Source organism: Thalassophryne amazonica, chromosome 12 (genome assembly GCF_902500255.1).
Source record: "Thalassophryne amazonica chromosome 12, fThaAma1.1, whole genome shotgun sequence".
Lineage (NCBI taxonomy): Eukaryota > Metazoa > Chordata > Actinopteri > Batrachoidiformes > Batrachoididae > Thalassophryne > Thalassophryne amazonica.
In genome coordinates, this window is record NC_047114.1 from 80,393,518 (window position 1) to 80,406,603 (window position 13,086).

Here is a 13,086-nt window from a genome sequence, read left to right on the forward strand (position 1 = left end):
ATGGGACATAAACAAGATTCACAAGGAGAAATTTGATATGTATTTGTGGACAGTCATGGTTGAAATAGGTTTAGTATGTGCGAATGAGGCTTGCAGTTAAAAGACTAGCAGCCAGTTTTAGTCCTCACCAGTGGTTGTGGACCAGAGGGATGATATCATTATAGCAGATGGTTACTTGAGGGTTTTACAATGGAACTGTAGTTAGACCTCCTGCCTCACAGCTAGAACATTCCAGGTAAATCCACCAATGCCCAGTTTGTTTCTGTGTGGACATAGCATGTTCTCTGTGTCTGTGTTGGTGTCCTCCCACCAAAAAAAATATGCACATTAGGTAAAAATACTCCTTTGACTGTTGACCAAGGCAGCGTCTCCAGACCTGGAGTTGGTCCCTTGGTTCCATGTTAAGGGAGTCACTGTGCCTAGTGGTTCTATTGTGTCAAACTGTGATTAGGATGGATTAAATGCAGAAGACCAATTTCACTTTTGTCATGTACAGTGACAACAAAGACATTATTAATACGTAGGTTTGTATACCATTGTGTCACAAGTCTGTCATCCCCTCTACTGATTTCTTCAAGTACCTTGCTACTGTATCTCTGTATTTATGACCTGCCTGTAGTCTTTATTATGCCACATTTTGCACAGCATTTTAATCTAAAGTGTCTCTGAGCAGCCATCATCCATATTGAGTGGACACAGAGCTATGAAACTTTAAATAGCGAATCCTCTTTTAGTGTTTTTCTATTTATTCTTTTATCCTTCCTCCTTTTTTTTTTTTTAAGCATTACAGCGGTACTAAGCAACAAGTGTGGGTTCCAACTCCAGTACCAGATGATCTTCTGTGTTTGGCTTCTAGCCTTCAGTCCTCAACTTTGTGAGCAGTTGCGACGCTACAATGTGGTACCAGCTTTATCTGACATCCTGCAGGAGTCTGTCAAGGAGAAAGTCACCCGAATCATTCTGGCTGCCTTCCGGGTATGTGGAGAGAGAATTTACTTACTCTTTAGTATCCCAGCTTCCACCCGGCACAAAGGTGCATAAACTACAATGGCAATGTCATCTGTAGTTGTAGTGGTATTTAAATATATTCCTTTTTAATACAGTTGTTTAAACAAAATCTGCTGTGTATTGTGTACCGTTAACTCAGAGCTGACGTTAACGGGGGCTATTTTAGCAGGACAAAAAGTCTGAGCTGCTGCTAACACGCTATTGTAGCAGGGAAAGAAACTCTGAGCTCCTGCTAAATTGTTCCACTGATGCTTCTTCCTGTTTCAAAGTTAGCAGGAAAAGTGACTTATTGAATGTGGGCGTGTCTTCTGACATAACTCTTGGATGCGGGCTATATTGGACGTTAACTGCAGGCTGCGGTGAGAGGCTTCTCTGCCTATTTGTTGTTATATTGTTTGAAAATAATAATACTTTGTAATAAAAATAACAATTATTGTGTATGCCATATTTAATATAAGAAATGAAGCATAAAAACGCGTAAATACTAAAAGCCCTAAAGGTACATGCACTGTCAAGACAGCATAAATGACACACACCTCAACCTGTTGTAGGTAGGCAGACTGTAATGCCATATACCGGGGAATAATTTGGGGAAGGTTTAAAAGTATAAAAAATTGGACACTACCCAATCATCATCAAAACACCTGTTAAATACTTTTTTAATAGAAATAAATCACTTTAAAGTAATTTTCAGATGTTGACATAATTTAAAAGTGATGGAAATACTCTTAAACTTTTTTCCCTGTTTTCTGGACTAGCGAGAACCTCATGCAGATTTTTGAGCTTCACAATCAGTTAAGTGTTAACAGTTGTTAAACACAGACAGTGTCACATTTCCAGTGGCAACACAGAGCTGCATTCAGCAGAATGATTTTCTCAGTTTAAAGATGTATATGTGCTTTGGGGGAAGCCAGATTTGAGCGGAGTTTACATGGTCTGAAAGCATGATGTCATTTTTCCCTCACTGTTCATGCACTGAGGACATCAGTCAACTCTGCGGCGCCTCCTGGCCAAGAGAATCTGCTGGACATTGAGGTCCAGATAAAAATAAATGATTACCAACCACACAGCGTTGTCTTTTTCTTCAGTCTGACCTGGAATAGCTGCGTCGGGCCCTCATTCCACTCCTGCAGAATTGGCACCCTGCACCAGATCTTTGACCAATCAGATGCCCAGAATGAAGCATTGACCAACCATAGGATATAAACTCATGACTATCATAAACGTGAATGACAAAAGGAGGACAAAACTGTAAACAATCATGCTTTTTACATTTTCATGTGTTGACAAAGTCTCTGTCATCTCTGTCCATTTACCTATCATCTCTCTGTCTGTTTATTCCCATTTGCTGTTCTGGTTCTTGATGTCTTACCTTTTGCACAACACATACAGCCTTGTATGTGTGTGTGTGTGTGTTTGTTTCATACTGCTCACAACATTTAGCTGTAAGAATTAAATGCTAGTATGGACACTGTGATACTCCTTCATATATGTCTGCCATGAATTGTGGATGACAAATCTTAAACAGATGAGGCAGTGTATAAAATAACCAAACCCATTAAAGCTGTATAAATATGATTTGTGATTGTGCTGCTTTTCAGTTCCTGTTGTGATTGCACAAAATATCCACTGAATATTTAATTGAGCCATAAGACCGTTTTGTGAGCTTAGTTTGCTGTCTGCATTATACCAGATAATAAATTCCTTATACCATGCCCCAGTTAGAATATAAATAATGGCAGCCATACCACTTATATACTGTACATCGGCTCTGATTAAATGCAGATTTTTTTTTTTTTTTTTTTTGACAGCTACAGCGTGTGGCCATCGCCAGCACATATTATGTTAAAAGCTGAATACATTATTTAAGGCCAATTTGTGATCTAAAATAAGTCAGTTTTTGAAAGGAACATGATTTTTGTCCACTCTGAGCAGACACAGAGGTTTCTCAGAACACAATCATGTCATGAATGACATTGATTACATGACTGAAACATGAGGTACAGTCTGAATTCTCCTTCCCGCTGAAGGAATGGTAGCTGTTTGTTAATACAAGCGTCTTTATGTCTGCTAATCAGCCTGCGTCCAGCAGCATTTTAGTCTTTGTACTCTGGTCTGTCTCAGATCCACTTGGCGGGGGGGAGCTGAAAGATGGACTGTTGACAGGCTGTTTACCCTAATGAGTTGCCTTTCTAGTGTGTTTTATGTATTAAAATAATTTATTTTGAGGTTTGGTGAATCCAGAAAGTATTCAGAGTGCATCACTTTTTCCATATTTCATGTTACAGCCTTTTTCGAAAATGGATGAAATTCATTTTTGTCCTCAAAATCCTACACACAATACCTCATAATGACAAAGTGAATTATTTTAGATTTTTGCAAATGTATTAATAAAAATTAAAAAAACAAAGAAATCACATGTACAACCCCTGGCAAAAATTATGGAATCACCGGCCTCAGAGGATGTTCATTCAGTTGTTTAATTTTGTAGAAAAAAAGCAGATCACAGACATGACACAAAACTAAAGTCATTTCAAATGGCAACTTTCTGGCTTTAAGAAACACTATAAGAAATCAAGAAAAAAAGATTGTGGCAGTCAGTAACGGTTACTTTTTTAGACCAAGCAGAGGAAAAAAATATGGAATCACTCAATTCTGAGGAAAAAATTATGGAATCACCCTGTAAATTTTCATCCCCAAAACTAACACCTGCATCAAATCAGATCTGCTCATTGACATTGACCCTATGCCATGACATTGACCCTATGTGTCTTTTTGCAAGGAATGTTTTTGCAGTTTTTGCTCTATGACAAGATGCATTATCATCTTGAAAAATGATTTCATCATCCCCAAACATCCTTTCAATTGTCCAAAATATCAACATAAACTTGTGCACTTATTGATGATGTAATGACAGCCATCTCCCCAGTGCCTTTACCTGACATGCAGCCCCATATCATCAATGACTGTGGAAATTTACATGTTCTCTTCAGGCAGTCATCTTTATAAATCTAATTGGAAAGGCACCAAACAAAAGTTCCAGCATCATCACCTTGCCCAATGCAGATTCGAGATTCATCACTGAATATGATTTTCATCCAGTCATCCACAGTCCACAATTGCTTTTCCTTAGCCCATTGTAACCTTGTTTTTTTCTGTTTAGGTGTTAATGATGCCTTTCGTTTAGCTTTTCTGTATGTAAATCCCATTTCCTTTAGGCGGTTTCTTACAGTTCGGTCACAGACGTTGACTCCAGTTTCCTCCCATTCGTTCCTCATTTGTTTTGTTGTACATTTTTCGATTTTTGAGACATATTGCTTTAAGTTTTCTGTCTTGACGCTTTGATGTCTTCCTTGGTCTTCCAGTATGTTTGCCTTTAACAACCTTCCCATGTTGTTTGTATTTGGTCCAGAGTTTAGACACAGCTGACTGTGAACAACCAACATCTTTTGCAACATTGCGTGATGATTTACTCTCTTTTAAGAGTTTGATAATCCTCTCCTTTGTTTCAATTGACATCTCTCGTGTTGGAGCCATGATTCATGTCAATCCACTTGGTGCAACAGCTCTCCAAGGTGTGTTCTCTCCTTTTTAGATGCAGACTAACGAGCAGATCTGATTTGATGCAGGTGTTAGTTTTGGGGATGAAAATTTACAGGGTGATTCCATAATTTTTTCCTCAGAATTGAGTGATTCCATATTTTTTTCCTCTGCTTGGTCTAAAAAAGTAACCGTTACTGACTGCCACAATCTTTTTTTCTTGATTTCTTATAGTGTTTCTTAAAGCCAGAAAGTTGCCATTTGAAATGACTTTAGTTTTGTGTCATGTCTGTGATCTGCTTTTTTTCTACAAAATTAAACAACTGAATGAACATCCTCCGAGGCCGGTGATTCCATAATTTTTGCCAGGGGTTGTACATAAGTATTCACAACCTTTGCCATTATTCTCAAAATTGACCTCAGGTGCATCTTGTTTCTGCTGATCATCCTTGAGATGGTTCTACAGCTTAATTGGAGTCCAGCTGAGGTAAATTCAGTTGATTGGACATGATTTGGAAAGACACACACCTGTCTACATACAAGGTCCCACAGTTGACAGTGCATGTCAGAGCACAAACCAAGCATGAAGTCAAAGGAACTGTTTGTAGACCTCCAAGACAGGATTGTCTCAAGGCACAAATCAGGGAAAGGGCACACAAACATTTCTGCTGCTTTGAAAGTCCCAATAAGCCCAGTGTTCCATCATCTGTAAATGGAAGAAGTTTGAATCCACCATAGTACAGCAGATAACTGTAAGAATCGTTCAAATCCAGTTACAAGCACCAAAAGTTGTGTGTATACCCTTTGGTACATATTAGAAAAATAACGTTAGCCATTTGAATTTTTAATAGGGGGCCAAGTAGTGGTCAATTGAAGAACTGCATAGGGGTAAAAAAAAAAAAAAAAAAAAAAAAGTTCCAATCATATTGAAAGCTATACCACATTATGTGTCTGACAACAATTCCAAAAAGGTATAGTTTGGACTATCTATAATTGAATGTTCTGGAGTTATGGGGTAAAAATGGCAAGAATGGTGACAAAGGTCAGTTTCCATTTGTACAGGGGTCAAAAGTTAAAGTTGCTCCAGTTTTGGTAAAACGTGGTGCCCCTATGCAGTTTTTCAATTGACCCCTACTTGGCCCACTTGAAAATTCAAGTGGCTGTTATTTTCTAAAATATGTACCAAAAGGTAAGCACAGTCAAACTTTGGTGCTTGTAACCAGTTTTGAAGGATTCCTCTGCAAATATTCTGTTATCTGCTGCACTACCAGGACGCTTCCTAAAGCTGGCCGCCCATCTAAACTGAACGATCGGGGGAGAAGGGCCTTAGTCAGAGAGGTGACAAAGAACCCGATGGTCACTCTGTCAGAGCTCCAGCATTCCTCTGTGGAGAGAGGAGAACCTTCCAGAAGGACACCATCTTTGCAGCAATCCACCAGTCAGGCCTGTATGGTAGAGTAACCAGACAGAAGCCACTCCTTAGTAAAAGGCACATGGCAGCCTACCTGGAGTTTGCCAAAAGGCATCTGAAGGACTCTCAAACCATGAGACACAAAATTCTCTGGTCTGATGAGACAAAGATTGAACTTTTTACCAGGAGTCATGTTTCGAGGAAACCAGGCACCATTCCTACAGTGAAGCATGATGGTGGCAGCATCATGCTGTGGGGATGTTTTTCAGCAGCAGGAACTGGGAGACTAGTCAGGATTGATGGAAAGATGAATGCAACAATGTACAGAGACATCCTGGATGAAAACCTGCTCCCGAGTGCTCTTCACCTCAGACTTGGGTGACTGTTCATCTTTCAGCAGGACAATGACTCTAAGCACACAGCCAAGATATCAAAGGAGTGGCTTCAGGACAACTCTGTGAATGTCCTTGAGTGGCCCAGCCAGAGTCCAGACCTGAATCTGATTGAACATCTCTGGTGAGATCTGAAAATGGCTGTGCACTGACGCTCCCCATCCAACCTGATGGAGCTTGAGAGGTGCTGCAAAGAGAAATGGGCAAAACTGCTCAAAAATAGTTGTGCAAAGCTTGTAGAATCATATTCAAGAAGACGTGCTGCCAAAGGTGCATCAACATAGTTGAGCAAAGGGTGTGAATACAGTAAAACTCGCATATAGTAGATTCAGGTGGTCTAGTGAATTTTGTCTGTTATAACCAAAATCCACTTTATGTATAAAAAGGACAAAATCAGTTATATGTATGTAATGGATTAGTTACAGTCAGGAGTTGCTGAATAATCTACGGGGAATCCCCAGCACTGATTAGACTTGCGTATTTCCTTGATTAAATGCCTGACCTTGAATAGGGGTCTGACTCATTTAATCACCGTGTCAAAACTTCATCTGAAAAAAATGCCTGCCTTAAATAAGCACAGGGCATTATGTGCATTAAAGCTAATTATGTGCACTACATAAACACCCAGGCTTTTAATCAAGGAAATATGCTACCCACTTTCCTTGAATTGGCAAGTGTCAGTGCTGAACTTTATTTCGTACCTGTGCGATTGGGCATGCCCACACTGCTCTGTCCTGTACATGCAAAGGGGTTTTAATTGAAATAATTGCGACAGCGCGGGATGTTTTGTCTGATGTGAGCGAAAATCCGGTGTATATGCGGTGTTTATTGCATGGCAGACCTTACTAAAACATCGGGACTTTTGCTTTTGTCTGGTAAATGCAAGTATCCGGTTTATACAGTGACTGTTTAGCTGAGTTTTACTATACGTATGTACATATTATTTCTTTAATTTAACCTTTATATAACCAGGTTAGTCCCATTGAGATCGAGACCTCTTTTGCATGGGATACCTGGACAATTATAAAGTTTCCAATTCACCTAACCTGTATGTCTGTCTGTAAATGTGGGAGGAAACCGGCACACCTGGAGGAAACCTATGCAAACACGGGGAGACTATGCAAACTCTACACAGAAAGGCCACAGGTGGGAATCAACCCATGACCTACTTGCTGTGAGGCAATAGTGCTAACCACTAATCCACCATTTATTTATTTTTTATAAATTTGCAAAAATGTCAATAAAAACATTTTCATGTTTTCATTATGGGGTATTGTGAGTAGAATTTTGAAGGGAAAAAATTATTTCACTCCATTTTGGAATAAGGCTCTAATATTACAAAATGTGGAAAAAGTGAAGTGCTTTGAATTCTTTGCACTGTGTATTCTTTTGGGAATATGTTGGTAGAGTATAACCTGCTTGTGTTCCTATTTGGACTGTGATTCAGAACTACCGGTAGTCTCACCTCTTTTGCCAACTCATCAAACATTTCAAACCTGTTCAGTTTTTATTGGATTAAAAAAGGATGTAGTTCATTTTGATTGATAGTTAGCAGCTCATTTTAAAAACAAGTGGGCAGTGAAGAGAAAACCCTTCTAAAGTCTTTTGACATTAAGTGGGCAAGACTCCCTCAAGGTACTGTCTTACTGAGTAAGGATGGCTACAAAAACTGTTACACATAAACAAGTGCAAAATTGTTTTTGTGAAGACTTGAGACTTAACAGTAGGGATTTCGCTCCATTTCCTTTAGTGATGCTGAAAGGCTGGTCCATGGCTTTGTCTCCTCCAGCCTAGACTATTGTAATACTCTCCTCGTCGGATCTCGGGCAGGAGCATGCAGAAGCTCCAGCACATTCAGAACTGCGCTGCCCGGGTCCTGATGAGGAGGCGCAAATATGATCATATTACCCCTGTACTTCAATCCCTCCATTGGCTCCCGGTCCAGCAGAGGATTGAGTACAAGTGCTACCTGCTGACCTTTCAGTGCCTCCATGGCCACGCCCCCGGACTATCTGACAGAGCTCCTCATTCCACACACCACCACTCAACACCTCCTGTCCACTGAGTCAAAGCGCCTCTGCAAACCTTGGACAAAGCTCCGCATCATGGGGGACAGATCTTTTCAGGCGGCTGCCCCGCGACTATGGAACACCCTGCCCAAACACCTGAGAGCGCCAGTGTGGAGTCTTTTAAAAAGCTGCTAAAGACATTTTTACTTAGAAAGGATTTTAATGTTTTTGTTCATTTTTATGGTGTAGCACGTTGAGATTTTTTTGTAAATGTAAAGTGCGTTATAAATGTATTATTATTATTACAGTTTGGAGCAGCAGGTTCTGAAACTGAATATTCATCAATTCAGATTTTTAAAAAAATAAAAATACTAACTGTCTGTGCAATTTGTGTTATCATGTATACTAGGATTTTCATAATTCTATTTAAAAACAAAAAACAAAACAAAACTGCAGTGGTCTTGTGAGAGCAAAACTAGCGAGACCATCTGGAAATCGAACATATTCTCAAAGACAGACATATTACATTCTTCTTTATTTTCAGTTTACTTGACGCCTCCAGTGCCAAGCGTGCTGTGAACAGCTGCTGTGCTTCTTTTTCTCACTTTGAGAGACATGGAATTGTTGTTCATAATGGGGCTTGGGGAGTATTTCAGTTTGTTCAGATGTTTTTGTTTTGTTTTGTTTTTTTAAAATAAACTACTTTCGGACTATTTGAATATCATATTCTTCTTTCAGTGCAGCTGAAATCCACCTCACTTTCAACACCTCACAATGAATCCAAGTCTGAGTTAAAAAATAAATAAAAAATCAATTATCTGCCTTAGAAGAAATTCAAAACTTGAATAAACTTATTACCTCTAGAGTGATAATTGATTGCATCACAGGTTGTTTTGTTAGCATACTGAAATTTAAAGAAACCTAGTAAATTGAATAAGGTTTAGATAAAAATTTAGTGAAACAGGCAGATCTGCTGTAAATGAAGATAGTTCAATTTTGATGAAACGTGCAGTCAGAACATGAAATTAAGAAAAACAAAGTTGTCCCCCTTGTGGTGTTTTGCAAACAAATCTCAGTATTATGATAATTACTACAGTGTGTGTGTGAGAGAGAGAGAGAATGCACAGCTAACTCAATCACCATTGTAGTAAGTGTTTGTGATTCAACTGATGCATCTTTCCATGAATATGAATCTGTTTACAGATACTTAATCAGATATCAGTCACTTTTTGAATAATTATTACAATAGTGGTTACGTTTTCTGTGCAATTTCACCAGCTAATATAATAATTATTAGAAACGTGATTGACTGACGAAGCATTGAGACACACACATTCACTCAAGGAGGCATTAGTTAAATTACTAACATTTGTTACAGTAGAGAATGTTTGCTGTGCATTCACACCCCCATTTGTAATACTTACTACAATATTGATAGTTATTGTGTTGGATTATTTATCACTGCAATGGTAATTTGCACTGTGTGCATGCTGTTCACATTCTAGTTTGACATTTCACTTTTAGATAAGAAATGTGTCAACCATGAGATGAGAGCCAACATTGTTGAGATATTGGATATTCCTACTTCTACCACAAGCCCAACACATATCAAAATGAACTCGCCCATTGTGGGTAATGATGCAGATCGGTGCAAGCAATTGGCAAGTTATTGAACTAATTGAATTAAGACAGGTTTTTGTTTTTTTTTTCATTAAGTTGATATTTCTAGTTTAAAAAGAAATTCCTGCCTTCTATCTCCAAACTTATGTTTAGTTGAATGTGTATGGTGATATAAATTTACAAAGAGATGCTCTTTTTAATGGGTTACAGGAGGATGTATCTTCCCAAAATTAACCACTGTTTAAAAAATATAGAAGGGGGGAAATAAAACATTTGTGTACTGTTGTTCTTTCACAGAATCTTCTGGAGAAATCTTCAGAGAGAGAGACACGTCAAGAGTATGCCTTGGCCATGATTCAGTGCAAAGTGCTGAAGCAGCTGGAGAACCTTGAGCAGCAGAAGTACGATGACGAAGACATCACCGAGGATATTAAGTTCCTGCTGGAGAGGCTGGGAGAGAGTGTGCAGGATCTCAGGTACCGAGCAGAATACGCATCCCAAATAACATGCAGTACATCCAAAGATTGCTGTCCGCTCATTATGAGCAACCTTGTGCTTTCTCAAAGGGAAATGGCTGACAACCTTGGAAGGCATTATGTTTTCAGCCCATTTGTCTGTCTGTAACATTCCCATTTCTGCACAAGAACTAAAAAAAAGCCATTGGCTGGTTTTGTACTCGGCGGGGGGTGCTTGGTGAGGCTAGAGGAAGGTTGCTTTTGAAAATGGCAGTCATTCTTTATCCATTATGGCCTCTATGTGCATCATCTTTTTTTAATTTTAACTAGACATGTCGTCTGATTGAAACTATTTCGTGGTGTGTGTGTGTGTGTGTGGGGGGTGGGGGCTAGAGAAAGGTTCCTTTCAAAAATGGGGGTTGACTGTCATCCAGTATGGCCACCATAGGTGCCATCTTGATTGTCATTTCTGCACAATTAAAGAACTCCATTTGATTGAAACCATTTCTTTGTGGTGTATATAAGAGGCTAGAGGACAGTTCATTATGAAAATAGCCATTATTCAGTAGGGATGTGAATCGTACAACTCACGATTTAATTCGATTCTGATTCTTGGGGTGACTATTCGATTCAGAATCGATTTTCGATTCAAAGAGCTCTGAGAAATAGTTATATTACTTAAAAAATGTTTGTTTAAGAAAATGCAGCTTTACAAGGTTAATCAAGTGATTCTAAAGATGTAAATTTACTTATCTGCTTTGCTCGTTCAGAGTTGACTGGCAGTTCAGCAAAGCGCTGGTCAGTAGTCGGCAGAGACCGCAGCTCCGCTCCTTTTAGCTCCGGGTGATGACGTAGCATGTGGGCTTGCGGATTTGAAGTGTTTCCGAAGTACTTAACTTTCATTTTGCAGATTCCTTCTTACGCAGCAAATAATAAAATCCAAAATGCGCCCAAACATTTGCCTTCAGCAAAGATGGTGCTGGCTGAATTAGCTCTTCATCCGCCATGCTAAGCTTCAGCTCACAAATGTTTGAAGCACGCCGGACCCCCCCGCCCCTTGCAGAGACGCTGTAGTACGGAAGCCGTTGCCTGACAAACAGTACACGCAGCGAGTAAGCAAGGAAATGTTTAATAAAATGATTTTTAAAAATCAATTCTTGGACATTTTGGATCGATTCAGAATCGTAATAAATAAGAATCGCGATTCAGATAAGATTCAATAAGCAAAGAACACCTCATCTGGTTGAAACTAGGGTTGAGCCAGATACTCGTTTCAGATGAGTATCCGGTACGGATAAAGCATTTTTGACGAGTACGAGCATGATACGAGTAAAACTCGTCAATATCCGTGCTCGTTTTTTAACTGACTGTCTTCACATTCGGTGATTGGCCAAGTTGCACACAGCGCCTGCCCCTCCCTACACATACACGACTCTCTGGCCTTCCACCATCTCTGGCTTCGACGTGCGTGTGTGCGCACATGTTGTCAAGACAACAGAGCTGCAGGTGGGTGTGGGCAGACTTATTGCAGATATGATCGCACACTGGCACTTCGTTTTGATTTTGTTTTAAAAAGTCAAGTTCACCATTCACTTTGTTTTTCTTTTGTTAGTTTTGGTTTCATTTCGGTCTTTAATGCACTCTGCACTCACAGAGCGGGAGAAGTCCAGGCTCCATCGTTCACTTCTCAACGATTTGGGACTTTTTTTTCCTTCGTTCAGCAAATGGTGTGTGACTGGGGTTTTTCTTGAGCTCGCCTCTGTTTCGGTTTGTATGATATTTAAAGTTACTCTGTGAACTTGTTTCATAACGTATGCGGTGCATTTAACAAGACAAGGCTAAAAACGGCTCGCATCGCGTCGGTCGCTGCCTCCACTCCGGTCAGTTTTTTTTTTTTTTTTTTTTTTTTTTTTAATCTTATGCTTGCTCTTAGTTTGGCTGGTGATATAAAGTCAGTTGGAAAACTTTGCTTGTATCGAGCGCGGTACTTTTGAGATGAATACAGTGAACAAGGCTGACATATTATTTCCCTGTTTGCCAACACTGGATGTTTGCATGAATCACCAAGTTCATACAGATCATTAAAAAATAAACAGTCTTACAGACCACTTACACACTTATAGCTGAACACACAAAGTAGCCTATATTATTTTTGTTGTATATGGCTGCATGCAGTATCTGACACTTTCTCACCGCAGTTCATAAAAAAAAATTCTGGTTAAACCACGCCCACTTCCAGTTTAGGCCTCGCCCACTTCGAGTACAGATATGAATACAGATCATTTAGTTGGCTGAACAGATACAGATAGCGGTGTACTCGCTCATCCCTAGTTGAAACCTTTTTATTTATTTATTTTTTTCTTTTTTGTGTATTGAAGAAGGTGAGAGGAAATATCTTTTTAAAAAATGGGTGTTCATACATCACATAGCAGTTGTAAAGTGGCAATCTTTCACAATAAAAATATGCCATATACCCTTTTCCAAGCACCAGTCTTTGGCTCGAGAAATAATTTCCAACCTTCATTATCGACTCGGCTATTCATCCATATACCTCCTTAACATACAAGCACGAGCACATGCCATGCTTTGCTTTGCTCTTATTAATACACTGGGTCAACAAGTAATGGTGGCCATAGTGGACAGCAGGTCCC

General features: G+C 39.4%; 1 protein-coding gene across 2 annotated transcripts in view; it reads left to right on the forward strand.

The window, feature by feature from the left end:
• Nucleotides 1-13,086, forward strand: part of atp6v1h (ATPase H+ transporting V1 subunit H) — a 60,669-nt gene that overhangs the window by 25,601 nt on the left and 21,982 nt on the right. For both annotated transcript variants that reach the window (XM_034182424.1, XM_034182425.1), the window contains 2 exons: nucleotides 783-975; nucleotides 10,278-10,456. In XM_034182424.1, coding sequence (XP_034038315.1) covers nucleotides 783-975; nucleotides 10,278-10,456 — 372 coding nt within the window. The remainder of the gene's footprint in view (nucleotides 1-782; nucleotides 976-10,277; nucleotides 10,457-13,086) is intronic.